This window comes from Podarcis pityusensis (genome assembly GCF_964106645.2).
Source record: "Podarcis pityusensis genome assembly, chromosome: 12".
NCBI classification, from domain to species: Eukaryota; Metazoa; Chordata; class Lepidosauria; order Squamata; family Lacertidae; genus Podarcis; species Podarcis pityusensis.
This window is the reverse complement of record NC_138037.1, coordinates 38,963,582-38,990,606: the sequence shown is the minus strand read 5'-3', so window position 1 is coordinate 38,990,606 and position 27,025 is coordinate 38,963,582. Positions and strand designations below refer to the sequence as shown.

At 42.4% G+C, this 27,025-nt stretch overlaps 1 protein-coding gene and 1 long non-coding RNA gene across 11 annotated transcripts in view; one reads left to right on the top strand and one right to left on the bottom strand.

Moving 5' to 3' along the window:
• Positions 1–1,459: 1,459 nt before the first annotated feature.
• LOC308459562 overlaps positions 1,460–27,025 on the top strand; it is a 37,547-nt gene continuing 11,981 nt past the window's right edge. Inside the window, exon 1 of the long non-coding RNA XR_013978151.1 lies at positions 1,460–5,298. This is a non-coding gene — a long non-coding RNA (uncharacterized lncRNA). The remainder of the gene's footprint in view (positions 5,299–27,025) is intronic.
• The window catches only part of PLCL2 (phospholipase C like 2), a 147,890-nt gene continuing 140,398 nt past the window's right edge, over positions 19,534–27,025 (bottom strand). For 9 of the 10 annotated variants that reach the window (XM_080974597.1, XM_080974598.1, XM_080974599.1 and 6 more), the window contains 2 exons: positions 26,619–26,728; positions 19,778–20,829 (listed from right to left, as the gene is read on the bottom strand). In XM_080974597.1, the coding sequence (XP_080830723.1) occupies positions 20,650–20,829; positions 26,619–26,728 (290 nt within the window). In that variant the 3' untranslated portion in view covers positions 19,778–20,649. Of the gene's footprint in view, positions 19,734–19,777; positions 20,830–26,618; positions 26,729–27,025 lie in introns of those variants that run through there. The other variant, XM_080974596.1, reaches the window with a different exon arrangement.

Below are 27,025 nucleotides of genomic sequence, written 5' to 3'. Positions count from 1 at the left end.
TATTGACCCATGCTGAGCTGGTGGTTTCTCATTTATTTTGAGACTCTACTACAAGAGAACTGAAATTGGCCACGTCCCTAGTCTGACCTTACTCATGCATGGCTTGGAAGTATGTACATTTGCCCCTTTCACCCACCATTTACCTCTTTTTTTCATGTCTTCTGGAAAGATTAGGAGTGATACATGGTGTTCCCGGAAGGCCATATTTGATCTTGGATTCCTGCTATGAAGATTAGGAAGCAGCTTAAACTGAGACAAAACAATTGATGGTTTCTAAAAACAGCCAGCTTGGAAGTCAGCCCAATAGAGCCTTACCTGCTGAGCTCAGATGTGGATGCCTGCATTAACGGTTATTAAGGACATTTTGAAATTTAAGTTCCCACTATTTGAAGGTTAAGGCTTACTGTAAACATTTATCTTGAGCTGGGCCCGCTCAGAAAAAGCTCTGCTCATAGGAACTTGGGTTGACACCTTGGTTTCATACTGAAGCCTGTTAAGCACATTTCTATGCAACAGGCACAAATAATCAGTTAAACTTCATCCCCACCATCACTACTGCTGGGCAAAATGTGGTCAGTTGTATTTTCCATGCCATCCAATTAAGGTAGATGGCACTTCAGATACAACTGTGTTCAGAAGCTGAACCACCAGAAGAAACTGAGTGCTATATAGATTTGACTCCTCCTACATGAACTTGCCTGTCTTTCAATCATGGTTGTCACTGGGGGCTCTGTTCTGTGTCCTGTAATCGGTAGGGACCTGGGGCAGAGCCTTATCAGTAGGAGCACGCCAACTGCGCAAAAAGGAAATTAGATTGACCCCTTTTTGTTGCATATCAAGGGGGTGATAAATATATTTTTGTTCCCCAAGGCTTTTATATGCATTGTAATTTTACGCTTTCTCTGTATGTCTTGAGCATCTCTTCTTTCTTTTTCTTTTTAGGTATTGGTGTGGTTTTCTTTTTTACCCATTAACGTTTTTATCACGTATTCAAGAAGTATTGTTACAGTTGCATAGTTACAGACACAGCTGTGAACCATTGTATTCAATCACTGTAATAAAAGAATGAAACCTGTGGGGCTCTTTTAAAGCCCAAATGAGAAATGGAAATGTTTTATACCTACTCAATCAATCAATAAAGCTTGCTTTCTTAAAGCAATGCAATGAGAACTGCAACAAAAAAAAATGTTGCAGCATGGACTGCTCCTGTTTGGAATGTCAGCTAGGTACCCTTTCCCAGGATATTCCATTCCTCCTCTCCCCCTGCTCACCCACCCAGTAGTCAGCGTTTCATGGCTACTGATCCCACCCAGTTTTCAATGAGCAGGGATGGAGAGGAGGAAATGCCACATAGAATTTATTTCTAAAGATCATTGTGTTTCTGCAAGCCTTAGTGTGTGTGCATGGGTGGCCCATGTTGACTCCCTACTCAAAATCTTGAGTTTGCTATTGGTATATAGGATTAATTTTCTGGGTATGTCTGTTCCACTTAGGGAGCTCTCCTAACTCCTGCTCTGGAATGGTGGGGTGGGTGGGTGTGGATTTGGCAAATATGTCTTTCTCCCCACAGTACCCCCGCCCCAAGCTCATTCAGCTCCACAGAAGCATCTGCTGTGCCCACTGAAGGTGTGGGTGCCTTGGGAGCTGGTGGTGTTGGTGTTTCTGCTGGCAGTAGCAAAATGGTGTGGAGTGGAGCAAGTCTGTTGCAGGATCTGCTGGATCCTAGGCTGGCCCAGACCATGCCTCTGCTATGCTTCCGTGGAGGAGTTAGAGGAAAAACACCACCCTTCTCTGCCACTGTTCATCCCCAAGTTAGGATTGCTCTGCCCAGCATCTTTTTAAATCTCTCTCTCCCCCCTTAATTTAGCTCAATCACAGTTGTGTATTAAATTTTCTATTCTTCCTTGTCTCTTTTTTGGCTGGTGGTTCTCGGTTTTTTTGCAAAACGGCGACAGACGAGGCATAATAATGAATTAGTACCTTGACACAAATCACAGACTTTCAGCCCTGAAAAGAAACATTCACATGTTGTCCTGACCTCAGTCAGACTACAAATATAGCCAGAATTGCTGGTTACCAAGGCAGTTAAATCTTTAGTTAATGAAAACAAACAGAGGTAGTAATAAGCATGCTGGCACTCAGAATTGTTCGGAGTATTTATAAATGGCACTTGCTGTTTAGTGGCAGGCATAATCGGGGTAATTATCAAGAGCCTTTGCAGAACTCGGAATGAAAAGTTCTTCTGTTTGAGGAACAAATGCAAGTCAAGCCCTCGTTTCTTCCTGGGCCATAAACATTCAAAGCAGAAAATAGCTGTCATTGCTGCAAAGGCTTGTCCAGACAGCAGCTTCTCCTGTAGTTTGTTGGGTGCTGTAGCTCCCTTGGCCAAGTGTCCTGGGAGGGTCCCACTGGTGCTGATGCCAATACCTATTTGGCCATTCTGCCAGCCAATTCCCTGCCCATTGGCTTAACTGGCCGTAGCAGCAATAGCAACTGGGTCTGATTACATTTCCCTACATGTCTTCAGGTGCCTGATGTAAACCAAGTGAATCTTGACAAACCCTAAGGATTATCCACTTGTGATGCAGTGCTGGGCTTTTTCTCTGGTGGCGCCAGTGCTGTGAAATTTACTCTCTCTGAAATAAAACAGTGTTATCATTCTACTGGCTTTTAAAGATATTGTACACCTGTTTGCTTTAGCATTCACTTCATCTCTTTAGTCTTCTGAGTTGTTTTGATGAAATTGTGTTATTGCCTATTTTAACTATGGTGATTTATATAGAATCATAGACATGGAGCTGGAATGGACCACAAGAGTCATCTAGTCCCAAATTCCTGCAATGCAGGCATATTTTGCCAAATGTGGGACTTGAACCCACAACCCTGAGATTAAGAATCCCATACTCTACCAACTGAGCTGTCCCAGCTGTAATTTTTATATTTTGATTGGATTTTTATCGTGCATTTCAATTATGGGTGTTTATATTTTAATGCCTGCACAATTGGTTTTTATATTTGCAAACTGCTTGGATGCTTATCCTGGTATTAAGTGGTATATAAATAAATACATAAGACAGTAACGGCAATCGGTATTGGTGTCAGGTAAGCTTCCCCTGTTTAGGGAAGTTTTTAATGTCTGGTGTTTTATTGCTTTTTTATTGTTATTATTATCATTAATTCTGTTGGGAGCCGCCCAGAGTGCCTGGGGAAACTCAGCTAGATGGGTGGGGTATAAATAATAAGTTGTTGTTGTTGTTGTTGTTGTTGTTGTTGTTGTTGTTGTTACACAAAGGGCAGGCTGTAGCAGGGCTGCAATTTTAGCCCCAGCCCCATTGTCTGGGTTTCTTTGTCCAAATACAATGGCTAAAGCACCAGCCCCTCCTTGCACGTGGGGGTTGTGTGCCATTGGCACACTCACACAACCAACTGCTCTAATTGGGCAGCACCCCCTACATGTGAGGAGGTGCAAGCACCTTGGCTTGGCTTGGCTTTTGCATGCAGACAACCACATGCAGTTGCTATGAGAAGAAGATCCGTTGTTGGGACAGGGTGAAAAGAGTGGCTCCTCTCCAGTCTGCATCCAGGTATGCTCTACGTGGAAATAACAAGTGTGTGTGGCTTTAGTTTTTGTGTAATTCTCTCCTTTCTTGAGTGATGCACAAAGGGTGGAGAAAAGAGCTCCAAAAATGGGCCAAGCAGGAAAAAAGGAGGGAGGGGTTATTCAGGGGCTCACTAGTACAAGAAATTTTTTACTCTCGAGAGCTTGAAAAACCTGAGAACTCTACAAACCTAGCCAATTGCAGAAACAGCTTGGAATAATATCGGCGCAAAACAGATTTCTCTTTCTCTGCATCTAAGGTGAGCCTTTGCAATGACCCTTCTGGGCTGCGTTGTTTAGACTCCCCTTGCTAGTCCCTGGTTTGCCAATTGGAGAAGCAGGGACCTCTCTCAGTGTGAATAGCAGATGTCAGATATGCTGAATCTGGTTAATTAATGCATTTTTGCCTTTTGAGTCATACTGTACAAATATGTTTTGTTTACCCCTTTTTCTCAGTGCTACCATATATGCTGCATAGATTACTCATATGGTGAGAGCATCTGGGGCTCTGTGTTGTGTGGTACAGGGAACGGGAATGAACCCGGACTCTCTGCCTCCCTTAACAAACAACTGATGCTGATAAAGCCTTGCTGTTTCAGCTGTCCATCTACATTGGTCCATGTAGCTCAGTATTGTCCACACTGATTGACAGCAGCTCTCCAGGTTTTTTAGGCAGGGTTCCCTCCCCCCATCCTACCTGGAAATACCAGAGATCAAACCTGTGACCTCTGCCACTGAGCTGTGTGGCCCTTCCCATGGCTGCCTTGCTACCAAACATGCTTTTTTTTCTGGATCAGGACTTGTGTGAACAGTCACAGATACTCACAAACCATAATCAATGTTTTCTTTTGTATAGGCATTTCCACATCCTGAAGAAGGTGGACTTCCTTTAAGGAATCCGTAGGGAATTTCTCAACTTCTGTAAGGGCCAAAATAGCACAAAACCTTTGGAGAACTCTGAGGCTTACAAAAAATAAATAAATCCTCGCAGTGTTCTGCATCATTGTTTGTATTTGCCTGTCAAACAAGTGCTTGCTTCTTTCTATTTTCTTAGCTAAAACCGGACACAAGTGTAGAAAATGTGAATGATGGTGGGGATGGAAGGTTCACGCTTTAAGAAGAAAGAGACAGTGAGAGACATGAATATTATTAAGACGCTGTTAGGGCTAAATGCAGTGAAATGTACTTCACAGTCACCTGGTTCACAGGCTCCAGAAAAGAGTCTAGCTAAAGGAAAACAGAAGGAAATGGTTGCAGGGTGAACTGAAATAACCTGAAGATATCAAAACAAGTAGGTATCTTTACTGCTGTTTTTATCTTGACAATGTTGATTCTACTTATCTGCCTGTCCCCAGCCTGTTCCGCCCCTGCCCATTTTTTAATTCTTTGAAATTCCAACTATATTCATTTCCCTAATTACTTACATATTATGCTTTCATTCCTGTTAGGTCCCCAGAGCACCACGTAGCAGCTGGGAGAATCCCAAAACAGCAGTGGGCAATTTCTTAAAATATTGCATTGAAACAGGATTAACTTGCCATCTGAACTCAGTTGATGAGGTAGATAGATCTTCTGAAGCAATGAATTCCATAACTTGATCCCTGTTGATGAGATGATCTGGTCCTGCATCCTTGTTCTCACATCTCACAGGGTGGAGGAATAAATAACTAAACATCTCCTAGTCCTACAGGGCTTTGAAGGTAAGGGTCAGCATCTTGAATTTCACCAGCAAACAAATTCAGAACCAATGTCACTTACCATATCTAATATCAGTGTTTTGCAATATGGCTGAATAAACTGGGTTACCATCAGCAGCCTCACCAATGCATATTGCACCAATTGACATTTCCAGACATTTTCAAGGACGACCCCAGGTAGTGTTCTAAGTTTTTGGCGGGGGAGTAGGCTGTATGCTGAGACCCTTCTAATTCCTGGCTAGCTTCCTGATAAAGCAATACAGTGGTACCTCGGGTTACAGATGTTTCAGGTTACAGACGCTTCAGGTTACAGACTCCGCTAACCCAGAAATAGTACCTCAGGTTAAGAACTTTCCTTCAGGATGAGAACAGAAATCATGCGGCGGCAGTGGAAGGCCCCATTTGCTAAAGTGGTGCTTCAGGTTAAGAATGGTTTCAGGTTAAGAATGGACCTCCGGAACGAATTGAGTTCTTAACCCGAGGTATCACTGTGGGCCATTAAGGAAACAAAGGGAGCAGTTCTGTGCTAGGCCCCAAGAGGACCTTGCTTCCCCCATAGCTGCTGCCTTGGACTCAAGCAGAACTCAGGCATGCCTCTGATTCTCTGGCTTCCTAGCCTGTTGCTTTGCTGCCAGCTTCAGGCTCACATAACTCTCAACTGTAGCCTTTGTCTTTATGTTTAAGGAAGCTTTTAATATTTGATGAATTATTGTATTTAATATTTTCTTGGAAGCCGCCCAGAGTGCCTGGGGAAACCCAGTCAGATGGGTGGGGTATAAATATATTATTATTATTATTATTATTATTATTATTATTATTATTATACCTTGGTTTAAGAACAGTCCAGTTTAAGAATGATTTGGTTTACAAACTCTGCAAAACCAGAAATAGTGTCTTGGTTTGAGAACTTTGCCTCGGAATCCAAATGGTGGAAGGGCACCAGCGGTGAGAGGCCTCATTAGGGAAAGCGCGCCTCGGTTTAAGAACGGAATTCCGGAACAGATTAAGTTCGTAAACCGAGGTACCACTGTATTGTTATTATAAGCACCAGCCAGCTGAGGAAGGGGGACCTACCCATTTCCCATCAAGCATAGAGCTGTTCCCTTTGTTTCCTTAGGGGTGGCGTGCAACACTATGACAGTACAGTGGTACCTCGGGTTACATACGCTTCAGGTTACATATACTTCAGGTTACAGACTCCGCTAACCCAGAAATAGTTCTTCAGGTTAAGAACTTTGCTTCAGGATGAGAACAGAAATCGTGCTCCGGCAGCGTGGCGGCAGCAGGAGGCCCCATTAGCTAAAGTGGTGCTTCAGGTTAAGAACAGTTTCAGGTTAAGAACAGACCTCCGAAACTAATTAAGCACTTAACCCGAGGTACCACTGTATTTTAATCTGGATGTGTCCAGGGTGCTGGGTAACTGGCAAAATTAATACAGTCCTACCTCAGAAGTCGAACACCTTGCGAGACGAATGTTTTGGCTCCCGAACGCCGCAAACCCGGAAGTGTTCCGGTTTGCGAATGTTCTTTGGAACCCCGGATGTCCGACGCGGGTTCCAGTTGGCTGCAGAACCTTCCTGCAGCCAATCGGAAGCTGCACCTTGATTTCTGAACGTTTTGGAAGTTGAACGGACTTCTGGAACAGATTCTGTTCAACTTCTGAGGTATGACTGTATTCCCAAGTACAGGCTGGAGCTGGCACAGCAGCTGACGCTGGAAGCAGGCTTTCACTTCTGGTTCAAACTTGGCGTGGAAGAGCCACGCTTCAGCAGTATTAATAGGAGTCCAGTTTTGAAAGGAACAATGTGTGGCGGCACCTCATTTGCATCCCTAGGGGAACATGCGCATAGGATTTCAAGCCTATAGATGGCAGTTTTCATTCACTATTACTGTCTCCCCTATAACCAAATTCTGGAAGCCGTTCAAACACCCAAGCATGGAAATACACATTTACACATGCTGTCTCAATCTGATAGCTTCCTTTCATGCCTACAGGAGCACCTATTTCAAACTGGCTGGTGTTTTGTCCAGGGACCACGATAATAGGCCGAGCTGCCATTGTGTCCTTGTTTGATCACATCATTACCACCCTACAAAAGAAGAAAACATTTTTCCCTGGTGCTCCAGCCTTTGTTGTCTGCTGAAAATGCCTCCGTAGGAGATATTGCCATGGGGTGTTTTACACAGACCGTTTGTTAGAGAAAATAGAGGGGGATGTTCCTTTGCAGATTCCGACAAGCACAATCTAGCATTTAAGAACCGCATTTGTTCCTCCGCAAGTCTCTCGTACAAGTGAGATACTTTTTTCCCTCCTCTTTAAAAGAACCACCATGATATTAATTAATTTGGACAGAAAATCCTCAGTAGAACAGGTGGAGTCTTTTAGCCATTTGTATATTAACACTCCTAAGTGAGGAATGTTCCTTTCATGTCTGCTCTTTTTAAAGAAACCAAGTCTTCGTCATGCACTTCTGCGACAAGACATAGGAATTCACGCAGAGCCCTGCTGGATCAGACCAAAGGTCCTCCTGCTCCAACATCCTTTTCCCTACAGTGGCTGGTCATATGCCTCTGGGAAGCTCAGAATTAGGACACAAAGGCAGCAGCCTTCTCCGGCGGTTGCTCCCCAGAGTCTGGCATTCAGTGAAATGAGTGCGCATAAGGTTGCGCATTGCCTTTATGAAGAGTAGGCATTACTCTCCATGAGTCTATCTAATTCCCTTTTAAAGCTATCTAAGCAAGTAGCCATGACTAAGCCCATGTAAGAAACGCCATAAACGAATTAGACAGATTTCCCAGAGGTAACAAGTTAATTCTGAACAAAGCCACATGAGCAATAAAAGAGTCTTCTCTAGACTCTAGACTCCCCCCCCCCCCTGAAAAGGAGCCTGCGTATTATTGCGAGCTACTTGTGGCCTTGCTCATTGGCTTGGCCTCTAACAATAAATTTAATTGGCAGTCGTGGTAAGTTAGGAATGGAAGGTGGTGCCTAGTGGCCAAGGTAAGGGCTGAGGCCCGTGTTCTGTCCAGGTGTATTCATGGCAAGTGAGGGAAATAGGGGTGGGTTTGGGGCTTGCCATAAAAGTCACAGCACACCCTTTTGCTGCTGGTTAGAGAAAAATCAGGTTTGCAGAGGGAGGAAGAAGGTCCAAGCCTAATATAGCTGGTGTGGGTACCTGCTTGCTCACCTTTGCTCAACCTATATATGGGTAAAAAAAATCCAACGACCCTGAACCAGTGCTGACAAGAAGCATGCCATCTGTAAAAAGCCTTGGACCCGGGTGGAGACAAACATCACCATCAAATGAGTGCAATTGATCATGGCATCATAGAGCTGGAAGGGATCCCGAGGGTAATCTAGTCCAACCCCCTGCAGTGCAGGAATGATGCCCCCAGCCACCATTGGGTGGACTCAAACCACCAACCTTCTGGTTAACAGCCAGATGCACCGACTCACTGCGCCACCTTTCTACAAGGTGTGCATCTTCCTGTGCATCACCCGATATGTGCTGAAACCTGGCTCCCTTGCTGGATTAGAAGAGCTTCCCCTATTCTTCACAAGGGGATTCAATTCTCAGAGTAGTTTAATAATCCTCCTTCCCAGGGAACTCCAAGAATTGCAATTTTGTGAGCTGCATTAGGAGTCTCCTAACAACTCTCAGCACCATTAACAAACTACAGTTCCCAAAATCCTTTGGGAAAGTAATAACTGCAAAATGACATGAGAGTGCTTTAAATGGGTAGTGTAGACGTGACCTAAGTGTCCTGTATTCCATGGATTCTGCGAAAGGCTGCACTGACCCTTCATACCACAAGGGGAAGCAAAGAGAGTTTACTATTGCATGGATTGCAGAGGTATAAAGTTACACTCAAGTCCTAGAGGTGGTGTTTGTTTGTTTTAGCATAGCGTTTTTTTCAAGAGTGGCTTTCTGGGAGGAAACGTGGGGCAGCTGTAGTTAGAATAGATCCTAAGCTGGCTATTAGGAAAAGTTGAGGACGGTGGATGAGGCCAAACCATAGGAGACTATGATGGTGGAGGTGCAGATTAGGAACAAAGTTTACCCCTTTTGTTAGGATAATTTAGACACTGCATGAAGTGGGACTCGGACTCCTAGGCCAGGCTATGGCCAAATGGGAAAAACGGGTAGAGAGGGAGAGTCTGCTTAACCCTTTCCTCTCCTGTACTTTTTTTTTAGCACCAAATTGCCCTCAGGCTGCTTTTTGAACTGTGAGCAGGGAGGGAAAGGCAGGGTCCCCAGATATGCTTGACTCCAGTTGTCTTTTGGAGGGAGTGTGGAATGCAGGGGAAATAATGTACTCTATAGCAAGAATCTTAGAGCTGTTCTCCTGGGACAAGAGAGAAGGAATGTAAGCAGCTCCCTTTTGAAGACTGGCTTTCCGCTCCCGTTTCTCCAGCAGCATTAATGTTGTGCCTCTAACATTAAGAACATGAGCTTTTGTTTGCTGTTAGTCCATCAGCAGGACACCAAAAAGAAAGCAGGAAGCTGAAGTCTATAAATATTATCACTTAATTATATGGGGTTTGTATCGATGAGTCTTCACCGCAGGCACCATAACAAACAAAGGGTTTCCTCTTATTGTAACCATGTGATTTTATTATTTACTGAGAAAAGATAAGAGCTGCTAACTGGAAAGCAGAAGCACTCCTCTCTGATGCAACTATTTCACTCTCCCATTGCCTTGAGTTGCAAGGGCAGCCTTCCTAGAGTTTTTTCCAGCAATGTAGCAATTCCAGTGTGAGAGCCAGTGTGGTGTAGTGGTTAAGAGCGGTAGACTTGTAATCTGGGGAACCGGGTTCGCTTCCCCACTCCTCCACATGCAGCTGCTGGGTGACCTTGGGCTAGTCACACTTCTCTGAAGTCTCTCAGCCCCACTCACCTCACAGAGTGTTTGTTGTGGGGGAGGAAGGGAAAGGAGGTTGTTAGCCTCTTTGAGACTCCTTAAGGCGAGTAAAAGGCCGGATATCAAGTCCAAACTCCTCCTCCTCCTCCTCCTCCAGTGGAGGCTCTCACATGGACTCTGGGAAGCTCTTGCAAGTTCTCATGAGAGCCTCCCAGAGCTCAAAAGCTATTTTTGTGCAAGGTTTTCCCAGCATGGAAATAGCTTTTAAGCTCTCCACCGTCATTGCATTTAATTTGTGCAATTTCAGTTGGCCAGTCACCAAGTATGTCAAGTTGAAATTGTACAAGTTTAAAGGCATGTAAGGTGTGAGTGATCTGTAATCTGTTTACAAATGTGCAGGTTGAACAGGTGCTAAAGGGGCTTCAAAAGCTAGCATAATGTAGGAATCTAAATCTAAAGATGCTTGTTATAGCTTATAAAGCCCATGCGACCAGGCTGCTTGAAAGATCTCCTCTTTTGACAATCTGCTCATCCTTTAAGAACGGATGTTCTGACCCTCTCGCATGTGTCATTTGTAGGGGAAACCTACTGTGAAAGAACTTGTATTTCAAGGCGATAGGTTAATTGGTCTGTAAGATTCTTCCTCCCTGCTTAGTAGCACCTTGGCAAGTGGAAAAGGTTTGGGGTTTGCTTCATTGTTTGCTTTCACCCAGGCCTAAGTAGCAGCAGGATGTGGGAAGACCTGCTGGTGGGCCAGGTGTAGGCTGAGTACTGCAGGAATGCAACTGCAGAGTTGATTAACTGTGCTGCTCCCTGTAGATTGGCCTAGTTTGACAGGTGGGTTGAATTTGGGTATTAGGCCAGTAAGCCACCAAGAGTCTAGAAGAGCAGAGCTTTTTCCAGTTCCAGCACCTCTCCAGTGCTCACCAGTGCCATTCTAAGAGAACGAGGAAGGCGTTCATGGTGAGTCCTGACACCTCTTTTTCTAGAAAAATAGCACTGTGGAAGAGTATATAAGTTTATCAGGTGGGGTCTGACCCCTGGAGGTTCATTGTAGGCCCTGGCATAGCTCAGCTGGTAGAGCATGGGTAGGCAAACTAAGGCCCGGGGGCTGGATCCGGCCCAATCGCCTTCTAAATCCAGGAATCAGCGTGTTTTTACATGAGTAGAATGTGTGCTTTTATTTAAAATGCATTTCTGGGTTATTTGTGGGGCATAGGAATTCGTTCATTATTTTTTTCAAAATATAGTCCGGCCCCCCACAAGGTCTGAGGTACAGTGGACTGGCCCCCTGCTGAAAAAGTTTTCTGACCCCTGTGGTAGAGGATGAGGCTCTTAATCTCAAGGTTATGGGTTCAAGTCCCATGCTGGGTGAAAGATTCCTGCATTGCAGGGGGTTGGACTGGAAAGGATCTTCGTGGTCCTTCCAGCTCTGATTCTCTGAAAGGGTGCAACAAACAGGCCAGCTGGAATCTTCCTGTTACTGATCACTGGAGCTCAGGATAACTGAACGGGGAAGTGTCTTATCTTGTTCATGCTATGTTAGTTTGCATGAAGTCTGTTTTGCTGTTTTTTGTTGTGCTGTGTTTAAGCCTGCTATTTAATGAAAGAAATGTGATGTCCCTGAATAATAAATTTTACAAAAGCTGTTGCATTTGGCAAAAACATCATTGCACCCTGTATGTGTGCAATGTTGGGTTATCTTCCTCTTTGTTTGAAAACTTTCCTTTTCCCCATACGCATTTGATTCTGTTCCTGTTTAATGCATCTACTGTATGGTGCTGCTGTTTGTGGTTTTGCTGCTCCTTTTAGTTAGTTAATTTGTGTTTTAATGGTTGGGTTATTTTTGCTTTTATATTTGTAAGCCTTTTTGAGCAACTTCTTGGTGGATGGGGGAAGTGGGGCATATACCCATTAACCAAAAATAGCCAAATTCATATTTAACTATCATTCTGCATATCTTCATAATGTCGTGCTTTCTTCTTGTTGTTTCTGGAAATAATACAAGGTGATGCAGCATTATTAAAACAAGCATGGGGGGGAATAAGTAGCTTTTAATTGTATATTTTATGAAACAAGGGAGATTTAGTACACACATCGAATTGATTGTTTCAATTTTACATAGCAATAGAAATGATTAAAAAAACCCATCTATACAGATCAGAGAAATGTTTTCAGGGAAGGCGGAAGAGATAGCAAACTATGGCAGATGCTAAATGTTAATCCTTCATCCAGTCTAGAAAATTGTAGGAAAGTAATAGAATACCTGGAAATGTTGTGCCATATGGAAGAAGTTGGAGGCAGGAGGAGACTGACCTGATCTTTCAGTGATATTTATGATAAAAATAAAATGTATTGGGAAGACCTAGACATATACAATTAAAATGAATAAGAAATGAAATGAATGCAATTCAGATGAATTTTTAAAATGAAAATGAATTGAGAAATTAAAACAAAAATTTGCACACTTTTTAGTAAAGAATTTTAGCCTCTTGCAACTTGAACAAACAATACCTAATTGACGCAAACTCTACTGTGTTATTGAAATTAAAGGGTTTAGTTTGTTCATATTTCCTGGCATACCGATTTAACTGTGTTCTTTTGGGATTTATTTATGTTTAAGTGGGTTGTAATTGTGCTGTGCTTTGTGATGCCTTCTGAGCACTAAAGTCAAGTCATCTTGTACTATATTTGAAACTGATTTACTAGCTGAACTACATCATTACACAACGTAAACACCATTAAGCATGGTAGATAAATGCAAACATCTAGCAGGTCTTGCCTCTGTCCGGTTGTAATTCACATTGCCCTAAAGCTAAGTGGTCACTAATTTAATTCAGACTGAAATTAGTTGCCAACTATGCCAACTGCATTATTCAACTTTTTAGAAATAGTGTATTACACTGATGCTGGCTGGAAAATTACCCTGAGGTATGCTGCTTCAGTCTAAAGAATCGCACACACTACTAACATTTTGGGAGCTGTAGTTTTTTAAGGGTACTAACGCCCCTGTTCCTCTCACAGAGCTTCATTACTCAGAGTAGCTTAACACTCGTTTCCTCTTTCAGGAAACTCCAGGAATCATAGTTCTGTGAGCGGAATAGAGGTTTTCTAACAACTCTCAACACCCTTAAACTGCAACTCCCAGAATTCTTTGGGTGAATCCATAACTGTTTAAAGTGGTATCATAGTTCTTTAAATGTACGGTGTGATTGTGGTCCTGGTCAAGATCAGCTGGTTATCTTTGTGTTCTTAACAGCTATGAGTTCTTATCAGGTGGAATAAAAATAAGAAAGATAGATATAATAAACCTTTAATTTGTGGGTGCTGCTTAGCCGCAAAAATACAGAAGGCCCCCAATGAAAAGTATTTGGTGTTCCTGAAGTCTGTATCTCATCATAGCTAAAATAGGCACATCATGAAATATGTCAGAATCAGATAGCAGCCTCAGCACTGTCACTTTTTGCAGAGCAAGGAGACAAAATAAGCCCCTTTCTCAGTAATTGGTTGCTCTACTGTACTTATCCCCATTTTCTTACTGCCAAGTCTCATTTGCTCATTTATTCTGTGATTTGGATTGACAGTGCCTCTCCACAGTCATTCTCATTACAGTAGCCCAAGGGGCATAGTGGTCTTACTTAACGTAGGAAGGACTCAGACAGGGAAGTGTTGCCTGCTAGAATCCTGCTCAGAAGATTCTGTAGTGCTGATCATGGCATTTGATTCTTTCCTACCTGCTGGTAACTTGCTAGATGAGGCAGCCGGCATGACTGTAGTTCATCAGCCATCTTTTGCATGCATCCTTGGAAAAGGACCACAGCTCAGTGGCAGCCTGACCTGGTATAAAGTAGTTTAGGCACAACAAATTAAAATAGTAAAGTAAATGGACAGCTGAGACAGTTTTCACTGTATGAATGTGCATAAGTGGGCAGCACCGGCCCTACCATTGTGAAGCAGCTGCCTCAGGCAGCTGATTGTGGGTGTCAAGAAAGGCAGAAAATTGTTACCTATAGATATTTTTGTATTGTTTCTCTGCCAGGGAAGGGAAAGAGCTGCTTGTGGGACTTCTGCTTCCAGTGCCTGCTTTGGATACATGATGTGTCATTGAGGGGAATTTGGTGTCCTGCCTCAGACAGCAAAATGTCATGGGATGACCCTGGCTGGTGCTACGGATAAACGTTCTGTGCACTCCGCATTGTGTGCAAACATGTTCGTCATGTGGGTTGTGTCCATTTGTGTTTAGACCTAAGCTTCCAACCATGCCATTTCTTGCTTCCAGCCTCTGCATGTGATTGGGCTTTCTGAATGGTGAATGAATGCATATGTGGTGAGGTGCATGGGCATGCTTACATGGGCTGGTTCTTTACCTGCTATCAGAGTCTTTACAGCACTAATGCATTCACAAGCATATTTAGCACATACGTGCAGATTTTGGAAAGCATGTGCTGCTTGACTGAGAGCAGAAAGGGCCGGGTGCGAAAATGAGAGAGACATTTCACTTAATCCTGTGGCGGAAAGCAGGGCTTGTGAGCCTTTGTACTTGTCACTAGTCATAAAAAACAATATCCTTCATGGCTTGTGCTTAATTCATTACCATTTCAATATGAAAAAGGGCTCCATCCCTTGCAAGCCTTTTATCCCCTAATTAGATTTTCCTGTTATTGATGCTCTCATAATAATGGCTGCGTCTGAATGGAATTTATGCAGTTAGATTACATTTTAAAAAAAACAAAAAACTGCACAGAACCAGCGCATAGAGGCACCATATGTAAAGTGCCACTAACTGCATGTTGTTTCCCTGATAAGATCTCTGCACTGTTTCTCTCTCTCTCTCTCTCTCTCTCTCTCTCTCTCACACACACACACACACACACACACACACACACCCCCCTACCCCTCTCAACTGTCTAATGTTGTGACATCTGTGGCATTTAAATGTCTTACTATGAAATGTTTCTCCCCCCCCCCCCGCCTTCCAGTACAAAACCCTTTAACACTGAGGCAAATCGTGCTCAGCAGAGAAAACGAATGCGTGCGTCGGAGTGATTTAGAGGACACTGTATTTCCAATGATGTCATTGTAAATGAGGCTGAGCAGTTCGGCTGAAAACACCCATCTGAAAGCCAAGATCTTTCTGGTGGTGGAAATTGCTCAGAGGCTGCTCAGGGCTTTACCCACATCCAGTAGATTAGGGATGGGGAACCTGTGGCCCTCTGAATGTCACTGGACTACAATTCCCATCAGCCCCAGCAGCATGGCCAGTAGGAAGGGAATTGTAGTCAAACAACTTCTGTAGGCCTGCAGCTCTGTGGTAGATACACTGAGTTGCTGTTGAGTTTTATCAACAGACAAGCCTTCTGATTTAGTGTGTTTGTTGCGTTAGTGGCATTTAGTTGTTCAGACTTGTTGATGGTCTACAACAATTAAAAGAAAAGCAACCAACTAGGTCTTTAAGGTATGCACACAGCTGGTGAGCGGCCTGATAAAAATGTGGTTTATTCTGCAAAAAGTGGCATCTAACCACTAACTGAATTTCTTTGTATTAACACATCTAAGCTGGTGCCGTTGTTTGTGAGGAAATCATTCACTAGCCTTGTGTTGTCCAAGTGACCACAAAAACAATAGGGTATCTTGTAGTTCTTTAAAAAGATTCCAAGTAGTTCTATCCGAGGAGGGTGCAATGGCGTGCCAAATTATTATTACATAGTAAATAATAATAGGGGGATAATGATATTCAGCATTAGCCATACTCAGAGCAGACACACTGGAATCAACAGTTACATAATGTAAGTCCATTTATTTCAATGTGACTGCTTGGAGTATGACAAATGTTGAATATTGCCCATAATTAAGAATTAGTCCTAGTTTCCTTAGAAGTATCTAGACCTGTGTTTTGAACAGGGACAAATCTCAGCACTACCATTCTATAAATGATGACCAGCACCATGTTTTTCAGCCAAATTGGAACACAGCAATTATGTTCTGAAAAGCGCTCTAATGCCTTATCCAGATTTATTTGGTCCATCTACGTCAGTATTTTTTTAACAGAGATTGGCAATGGTTTCGGACAGACCTCTTGATGCAGCCATACCTGGAAAAGCCAGGGGTTGAACCTGAGGTTTCCTATGTGCAAAGTCTTGAGCTGAAGCCCCAAAATTCCATCCATTTGTGAGCGCCTCATGCCATTTAGCCAAGTGAAAAGTGTTATCCACCATTTAGCAGTGGTATCCTGAGTCGGGCTCAACATGTTAAATTTTATTTGGCCAATCCTGGTTTGTTTAGCTGCAAGAGCAAGTTTTGACCGACTTATCATAGAATGATTGTCATCATTAGGCTAAATAGCTCGGCACAACTGCTGAGGATGATTTTGTTTTAACGTGATGTAACCTTTCCCAACCCAATATCCATTTGAAGTGTTTCAGTTAAATGAATAAGCCTGTGTGAAAGAAAATGGGCACTTGCCTTTTAAAAACCATGTAAAGGGAGTTTTAAGTGATTCAGCAGAAAGCTGTTGCTGAGAGCCACTATACTGATAGAAGTATTTGGTGTATTATACTCTTTGCAGAAATCAGGATACATTGGGCAGTGTTGCAAGAACAGCCCAAGGTAATTCAAATATCTGTGCTTCACCATCAGATAACTTACATGGTTATATGATAGCATGCTGGTGTGGAGTGGTTATCTCAGATCAGCTCTTACAGAGAGCCTTGTAATCATGTGATACCCGCTGGTGGAGACAAGTTTATCAAGTGAAACCCAGAGTGTGTCATAAGTACCACCTCACTTCATCAGAGAAAATTGGATTCCACTTTAATCGGATAGAGTATTGATAAGTGTTTCACTTCCAATGTAAGGATTTTTTTTTAACTGCTTCAAAGTGGGGTGGGAGGAAGCGCCACATCTTTAACCCAGGGTGTATCAGGTTGACAGTTCAATAGCGGGAGCCATAGAAGTAAATTTGACTCATACAATGCTAGGACAACCTAGCCATTTTTGTCACTTTCATCATTGTCTGGAATACGGAATATATGAGCAGGTTCACATTGTCAAGTCACACCAACATTAAAAACAACAAACTGCACTTGCTGTTGAATTCCCTTTTCTACACAAATATTAATAGTTGCCAATACATTGGGTCACCCTATGCAGTATGGACATATGAAATAAACCCAGGCCAATGTATCGTGCAAGTTCCCATGTAACTGCAAATGCCCTTTAAGTTTTTGCAAAATAAACGGCTTCTAATATCATGCTCCTTGCTCCAGGTGCAGCTGCTCCCTTGTCCATCCCATAATGACAATGAATTGTTCCTTAAGCAACATTAAAAGCACTTCACAGCAAGCCCTGTCTTGAACAAGGGTTGCCAGCTGTCTCGTTTTCCACATGATATCTCACTTTGGAGACTTTTTCTATCTTCCTTCAAGCAAGGGCCAATTATTTGTCCCCTACGCAGAGGCTAAGGGACAAATCATGCTGCTGCCTGCACAGCTGCCTGCACAACTTTGGGGCCTTTTGGGGGGCACTGTGAACAAGTCTTTCTGACATCGGTTGGAAATGTCCATCAGACATTTCTCCTTCATTTTCCCCCCTCAGCTTATTAATAAGGCAGGTGCAGGAGCCACTGGAATAACATTGGAGCTCCTGTAACATTGGTCCTCATGCACATTGTGGCAGGTAAGAATGGTAGGATATGGCATTAGTTTGGATAACTAAACTTGATTGAAGGAGCCATGATTAGGTCTCTGGTTCTTGAGCAGAGAGGCCCGTAATTCCCTGTTCGCAACCAAAAAGTTCTTCCTCCCTCTGCCATTCCTGTTAATAATAATAATAATTATTATTATTATTATTATTATTATTATTTATTTATACCCCGCCCATCTGGCTGAGTTTCCCCAGCCACTCTGGGCGGCTTCCAATCAAGTGTTAAAAACAATACAGCATTAAATATTAAATATTAAAAACTTCCTTCAGGTGTCTTTTAAAAAGAAGATAGCTGCTTATTTCCTTCACATCTGAAGGGAGGGCGTTCCACAGGGCGGGCGCCACTACCAAGAAGGCCCTCTGTTTAGTCTTGTTACAGACTGTCCTTTCCTTGGCTGGTGTACCCAGTACCATGCAATCAGCAAATGCCAATAGATGTGACTCTGTCATATTTCCATGGGCTCAGGCAGCTGAGCCAATGAGCCAAGTCACCAGCACAAACTGCAGAAAGGTGTTGTGCCAGTTATGTTTTTGCTCTGGGAGGCAGTGCAGTGCAGAGGAAGGGACACCACAAATGGGATTGCAACATTAAAGGAAACCATTGCACTTTACTCTTGCTGTGCTTAAGTTTTACGGAAGAGGTTTCTTTTCGTGAAGAAAACAAAATCAGTTGAGGCACAGGCAGGAAGCAGAACTTCCCGGTGATTTTAGGTGTGTTTTGACGGCTTGATATTGCACTGGTAGGCTTATCTATATCTTTAAAGGTGTTTGGAAGGCAACTGGAGGACAGCAACACGCAATGATAAGGCTGCTAGTTCACGGAGCAAGAAAGTATCGTCTATCCCAGCATAGTTTAAGATAAGCAGAACACAGATAGCCCTTCTTTTGTTCCACAACTTGATACCGTTTCATCCACTGGACTTGAAAGGGGTGTTGAATTTGCACGACCACAAGACTAACACAATTGTAGTCTTTGCTTAAGTGGCGACCCACAGTTCAGAGGCTAGAGGCCTATTTAAAAGCCGTCCCTTACCCCCACCTCTCTCGTGAAAAGGGAAGTGAGCTGTTCTGCTGGTTGCACCTCTTATCTGGCCACACCCATTCAGCAGAGAACTAGCAAAGAAAAAGTGTCCAGGGGAAACATCTCTTGGTGGCAAAAAGATTGGTGAACCGATTCTGCAGATGCAAAGTTAATGCAATCTACTCTGTATAGCCTTTCACTGTAGGACTGCTTCTAGTATTGTCACTGGCTGATCCACTGTTCAGGTGGTAGTCCTGATTCAGTCCTTAAAGGTTCAGCCTACAACATTGCAGCTATTTATACTTGAACCTAGGGCTTTTTTTCAGCTGGAACTCAGCGGAACTCAGTTCCGGCACCTCTCAGGTAGGCGCCATTGCCATGATAAAAGAACAGAACATTTTCCCAGAAAAATAGCACTGCTTGAACTGAAATCATTTGAGTAAGAAATCCTAACTGTGTTGCTTAAATGGTGTATCTTTTATTGAGAAGGCTTTGCTGGAAGGGAATAGTGTTTCTGAGGTGCACAGAACATTTTGGATCAAGCTTGTCTTATCCGCTGAGCATGGTAAGCACTCACTTGATTATCTTGTCTCTTAACAAAATCAGGGTTGACGCTGGCACTCAACAAAAAGACAATTTAAATCTCTTAAAACTGACTTCATTTGCTTCAAATTTATTGCACCTTGTGATGTCGTACCCCATTTTATTATTTTTAGCAGAAACATTAGGAGGCAGATCTTGGTTTGTATATTCAGCTTACAGTGAGTATGAAATTTCAAAAAACAAATCCATGTTAAAACCACGTAATGGGAAGATTGATGGATCTGGAAGTTTAAAAAGGCTATTTAAAAACCTGAAACAAAACAAAAATTGAACTTCAGTTTTAGGCCAATAACATGGGAATTGTATCATAAAACATTTTAATGTGAATTACTTCTTCACTTCCACAAAATGATAAAACTATGTACAGTATTTTGTTTGCAGTTTGGTCACTTTTACATTAGCTGTAGACATCTGCAGATGTTCTTAGGTGGAAATAGGTATATGCACCTTACTCAGGCATTTAATGGCTGACTGATTGCACATGTTCCTTCTATGCAACGGCTCTCCCACAGTGCACTGTGCCAGGAGTAAGCACTTTGTATTTACATTCCCCTTTTTATTTATGGCTCAACAACAAAAAAGAAACCCAAAAGAGTAGCACTTTCAAAGCTGAACACTGCCAAGTATCTTCATCATAGAATTTTGCTTAATCTGTGCATTTGCTTACATTTTCAGCCCTGATTTTTAAGTTAGATGTGCAACAACAGGCCTAACACAACAAACTATTATAGAACTGCACTGCTCCTAAATCAAGGAATCACTGCACACCTAGATTTTCCCCAAAAATCAAGGCACTTTTCTGAGCAATGACAAAAGCTCCTTCCCTTGCCATTATAACGTATTTCCAGTCAGGAAAACCAATTTGTTTTTCTGTTAAATGACAATGATATTTTTTCTGCACAAGATTATTGAATCATGACATCTTTTACACATATACAGAGTGTTTTAGCCAGCAATATTATTTCCATGTTAGAACAATTCAGTTGCCTCTGCACACAGAATTGCTATGTACATTCACAGTTTTCATGGATAGTAATTAGCTTCTCCAGTTGTGCTTTTAAAATTCCAGGATTTCCCCTCCCACTAGTAATAAGTGCAAAGCAAAATGTCTTGTGCAGCTACAATGGTTGCAGAGTTATAAACTCCAAAATAATGAGAATGTTCTTTCATTCTCCATTTTCTTCACCCGCCTTTTCAGGTATAGCCTCCAGGCTTCGACGGGGCTTTGAACCCTCGGCTGTTTCCGATCCTGGCTTATTCAGTCCACATGAAACAGTAGCATAGTGGATTTGCTTTAGGTTCTCCAGGGCTTTGTTCTTAGCATCTTTGAGAAGATCAGCCTGCCCCTGTTAAGAACAAAAGCAGTCACAACTATCAATAATGAGACCATTTTCTAGACTTGATTTATTGTACCACAGCCTAGTTCATGAAGATGAAAACCAGATTACTTTGAGCTGACACACACACACACACACACACACACACACACACACACACTGACTGGATTGAACTGCATTCAGCTGGCTGGATGCATTTAAAAGACAATAATATTTCCCACCAAACAATTCTGGGCAAATAACTTTTGCTAAGAGTTTTATTGTTGTGGACGGAATCCAAGAGCCATCAGGAGTTTATTATTCATTGTGATCCAGCAACTGCAGTGCCTTTATACTGAGCTTATTTGTAACATTCAGAGTTAGGAAGAGAGTGTCCAGGGATGATAGCTACCTTTCGAAAAAGAAAGATGCATGTGTGTGCATGATCACAGGCTTCAGGTTATTTTCAGTTTATTGGCCAGCGCTCCAGGCATAGGCAGGAGAGCCCTGTTCTGAACAGGAGTTCCGATAAGTAAGTGGTTTTGGCATGGGCTTATGGGGTAGGAACAGTGCTTGTATGTAAAGAAAATGAGCATATAGGAAGGGTGATCATCACATTTTTTCATTAGCAACTCCTTTGGAGCTGTTGGTGGTATGGCAGTATAGTCCTCTCGTAAGCGTAAGGAAAACTGCTTCTAGGACAATTCCCCCGACTTTCTCTGGAGGGTGGAATGCTTTGCAGAGCAGAAAACCACAAGTCTGGCAAAGTTCCAGACCTTGAGGATAAGGCAGACACTGCATTCTTCTAAGAAAAGCAGCTTGGACCATAAAATCATGGTCTAAGAATACAGAGCAAATCTTATAGAACTGGGAAAGACACCACTAGCTGAATAATAAAACAGAAAGTCCAAAACCCCTATGAACATTCATATGGCAATGTTGAGTTTAGGGAAGAACATCTATTCATTGGACTCTGGCTTCAGTGGCATTCTTTAATCTGTCGAAACAAAACTGGTATCCTTTTAAAATTCCCATGAAAAAGGAAACAAAGAAAGATATATGAAACATTATATGGCAGAGCAGATGAATCATATGTACGTTATCACAAATGTTTCTACGAACTTCAGCACAGAATCATTTATTTAGTTCATGTTGTTTTCGCTTTGGTTTGTTTAAATCTAAGCTAATCTAGGCTGACTCTTGCTAAAATAAACCGAGTGAATTAAATGCTGGGTGCAATTTTCAGAGTGCTTAGAATCCAACTGCAGCCCAACTGAAGCAGTTTTCAGCTGCCTTGTCTGCTTATCTGTTACTTGTAAATAAAGTGAGCTATAACTGACAGATAATTCAGAAGCTGCTAGCAACTGCAGAGGAACCCCAAGCAAAACTCAACACTTAGAAATTTTTCTCTGCAAAAAGGGCATAGCCACATCCATCAAAACTCCAAAATAAGTCTTTGATCACAAATGTAAAGCAAATTATTTAAGAAGCTTAAGGCTGATACAGGGCTTCCAGAGAACAGTTGCTACTGAGTGAGCTCCGAGGCCTGTTTTCCTAAAGGTGAGCAAGTTAATTTTAATGAGAAATAATTTAATAACACTTTCCACAAATGGCATATTCACTGCCCCATAAGGGCACTGTGATCGGCTAATGGAATCTGGCTAGTTTCTTCAAGGCTGATGATTATTGGCTTGTGGTAACACAGAGCAGACTTTTTTACTGGTAACACCAGTGCTTGTGGAACACTCTCCCTACTGAAATACAAGAGCTCCTAAAAATGTTGACATTTCGCCAGCTCCCTAAAAATGCGCTTGTTTAGGCAAACATTTCCCTGAATTGAACTTGTGGTTTGTTTTTAAACTGTTTGAATTGTTCATTTGCTTTACGTACATTTTAATTAAGGATGTTTTAACATTATTGTGTATTTTAATTTTGGCTTGATTTTATAGTTGTACATGGCTTATATGCCAAAATGGCTTCCAAGAGGTAAACTGATAAATAAAATGTTGCTTTCTGAAATATTACTAATAAATGAATTGTTTCATAGGGTCCTGAGTTTGCTAGTTTTGTATCTTAGGAGGGCAAACAGCAAGATAGTTTTCTTAAAATGACTTGTTCACTTTGTTCATCCCTCCACAGGTGCTTCGTAAGTGCAGCACTAGAGGCCAGGAAAGATGGGCTGCTTTGCTGAGATGTGTGGGAGGGAATTAAGATGAGGTTTACAGTTTGTATGCTGGATGTGTTTCTACAATAGAATTCTATGACAAGTTAGTGAGTGGGAAGAATGAAGCTGAGAGGAGGTGAGATGAAACTGTATTTTTGAAAAACTGAAAGAAAGCTTTCAAAAGTGTGTAGGAGAGAGAGAGTGTGCCATGAAATGTGATGTCGTTAAAATAGATTCCAGAGTTTAGTGCAGAGATGAGTTATTCGGTGGGCAAATGGAACCTTTATCTGTTTGGGGAAGAAAGACAGGGAATGAATTACAGGCAGGCAGCTGCACTAACTTTGCCACTTCTTCCATTTTGCTGAATGGAAAACATTGCTGAGAACAAATGGAAACAAAACTGCATTTTAATTGTATACTTCCATATGAAAAAAGGCTTTGTTTATTATATGATTTTAAATTCATGCAAAATGTAAAGCAAAAATGTTAAGATGAAGTTAAGCCTAGAGAAGTGTGAAGCAAGCATATGCAGCGCCTAAAAAGGAAAAGATGTTAATACTTTCCCTCCTGTGTACCTCATTAAGTACCATTGATACTTTTCAAAAGAGCGGCAAAGTATTTAATTTTCTCATCCTAACTGCATTAATGTTAATTCAGCTGCTTCCTTTTCAAGGAAGTAAACAGATTTCTAATAGCTTCACGGAGCCTCTTTAGAGCCCTAGCCACTTCACATAAAAATCGGTTTTAATGATGCCAAGTTTATAGTCTGACAACGGGGGATTCTGATATCACTAGAATGTTTTTTAAAAAGAAAACATCGAAACAGGAACACCAACAACATTGGCAAATGTTCTTTTAAATAACTGTTTTAAAGAAACAAAAAGTGCAATGATCTTTGACGTCTATTATTTCCCCATCTCAAATATGGCTATGCAAAGGTCTATATCAACTAGTAAACCACCATGCTTATTCAAGGGGGTGCATAATAATCAGTATGTTTTATAGCGTCTTGAGGTTACTGAGGTGTGGATATAGCAATCAGAGGTTCAACCATTCACATCGCTGTTGAGGACCTCATTTTATTTGCACAAATTCCATGTGTCAAAGGGCAGAGTCTAAATATGACACAACATACCGTATTTTTTGCTCCATGAGATGCACTTTTTCCCTCCTAAAAAGTAAGGGGAAATGTGTGTGCGTCTTATGAAACAAATGCAGGGGGGAGGCAGGCAGGAAAAGCCCCCAATAGCCGCACACAAGCACCGTGCGGCTCTTGCGGGCTTTTCCCCAGGAGGGAGAAGGGACTGACGCCACCAGTCAGTCCCTTCTTCCTCCTCGTAGAAAAGCCTGCAGGAGCCGTGCGCACCTTAAAGGGTGCGCGGCTCCTGTGAACTTTTGCGGGATGTGGGGGAATTGCCATAGCCGTGCGCAGCCTCTCCCGGCCAGAGAGGCTGCCCACAGCTGAAGAATAATAATAATAATAATAAATTTTATTTATATCCCGCCCTCCCCAGCCAAAGCCAGGCTCAGGGCGGCTAACAACAAACAAATAATCAAACAATCAAATAATCCAACATTCTAAAACATTTCATTATAAAAATTAATTAAAATCAAATTAATGACAACCGTTAAGCAAAGTTCTGTGCAGGTTGCCAGAGGAGGGAGTCAGGCTGGGCCCTGACCAAAGGCCTGGTGGAACAACTCTGTCTTGCAGGCCTTGCGGAAAGATGTCAGGTCCCGCAGGGCCCTAGTTGATCCATCCTGCTGGCTGTTTTGGCTTCTGCCATAGCCTTGTGCAGCCTCTCCCGGCTGGAGAGGTTGCATGCGGCTATGGCAGGAGCCAAAACAGCCAGTAGGATGAATCCCGCTCGCTGTCTTGGCTTCTTTGCTCTTTGGGGCTGGGTGGGGGGGGGGGGAATAATATTTTTTCTCTTGATTTCCCCCTCTAAAAACTAGGTGCGCCTTATGGAGCGAAAAATACGGTATATCCCCCGGGCCATTGATTCCATGTGCCAGTGGCCCATATTTTAGACATGTGATCTTTTACAGGGAAGTAGTGGCCTTTGTGCACAAGGCAGCTGAAGAGGTTAAAGAAGAGTTACGTTGAGGGTTGATACTAAGGTTGCGCCCTGAATGCAAAGGAGACTTCAGGAATTGCATGCTCAGAAAATCCTGAAGATTATCTGTAGCTCTTCATCCTTGCAGATTAGTGCTACTTTACAAGTGCACCTGACACCTAGAAGCCCCTGTCCCCAATAGGACCTCTGCCCACACTGATTTTCACTGCATTGCATTCATTTCATCACTTTTCCATTTGCATAATCTCCAGCTAAGAAGGTCAGCTAAACACATCAATAACAACAACAACAACAACAACAACAACAAATTTTATATCCCGCCCTCCCTGGCCAGAGCTGGGCTCAGGGCAGCCAACACCAGTAAAATCACAATAAAAATATAATGGGGGGGGGGGGCAATTTAAAATGCAATTTAAAATGCAGCCTCATTTTAAAAGCCTCAAATCCATAAGGGGAGGGAAACATAAGGGTCAGACTGAGTCCAAACCAAAGGCCATGCGGAACTGCTCTGTCTTGCAGGCCCTGCGGAAAGATGTCAAGTCCCACGTCTCTTGTGACAGAGCATTCCACCAAGTCGGGGCGAGTACTGAAAAGGCCCTGGCCCTAGTTGAGACCAATCTAACCACCTTGAGACTTGGGACCTCCAAAGTGTTGTCATCGATGAGGCTTCATTTTAATATTCTAACGTTTGAATATTTTAATGTTGTATTTTAATTTTGTTTTTAAGTTGTAATCATTCAACTTGTTTTTATTATTGCTTGTAAGCCGCCCTGAGCCCGGCCTTGGCTGAGGAGGGCAGGGTATAAATTATTATTATTATTATTATTATTTATTATTATTTGTGAACCTTAAGGTCCTTCGTGGGGCATACCAGGAGAGGTGGTCCCGTAGGTACGTAGGTCCTAGGCCGCATAGGGCTTTAAAGGTCAAAACCAGCACCTTAAATCTGACCCTGTACTCCACCAGGAACCAGTGCAGCTGGTAAAGCACTGGATGAATGTGATCCCGCGGCAAGGACCACATAAGGAGCCTCGCCACAGCATTCTGCATGGATCACTGTGCCAGATCAGGGTGAGAAAGGTAAGGGACCAACTGCTTAATACGGCGGAGATGGAAAAATGCTACCTTTGTAAAAGATCTCTGCTTGAGACCCTGGAGAGTTGCTGCCTGTCACAGAATCTGTTGCTGTTGGACTCCAACTCCTGTCAGCCCCAGATATCAAGGCCAGTGATGACGGGATGTTGGGAGCTGGTAGTCCAGCAACATCTGGAGAACCAGATGTTCTCCACCCTTCATCATCTGTGCAGTTTTTATTCCTATGTCTTTGATGGCTAAAACTAGACAAGTATTCCAGCTGCATCTAACTAATAAAGGGTGATGCTATACTGTTCATATCCAAGACACAAATGTTTCTGTAAATTCAACAAAAGGACAGCATTTCCATTTTAAGTATCATCAAACTTTGTATTCAGTAGAACCACACTCTGTATAGTGTAACATTAATTATCATATTTTTGGTAATGGTCTAAGCATGGTGGTTTATGTTTCAAAAAGTATTCAACTTTAAAAAAACATACCTTTAGGATTGTAATATTCCAGGTAAAGCTCTCCACTGCTTTTTGTAGCTTTCTCTCCTTTAAACCTTCCTTGGCTCCTATACTTTGTAAATTCTCATGGAACTCCATCGCTGGGGGAAGGAAAAACAAAACAAAACTGACCTAAGAGAATATGAAGAAAATGAAGCGATACCTTATACAAGAAACCTCTGCCAACTATATATTAAGTCATGTAAGATTTGCTGCAGCACAATGATTAATGTGCTCTAAATTAATGTGAGAGAGCACACAAAATAACAGGGATCATAGCCGAGTATAATCTCATTTTCACAAGGGTCTAAGGGAGGTTCACCTGGTGCTGCCTTTCTTCATCAATGCCTCTGCTAAGCAATACAACATGATAGTGCATTAACTATTTTTGCATTAAT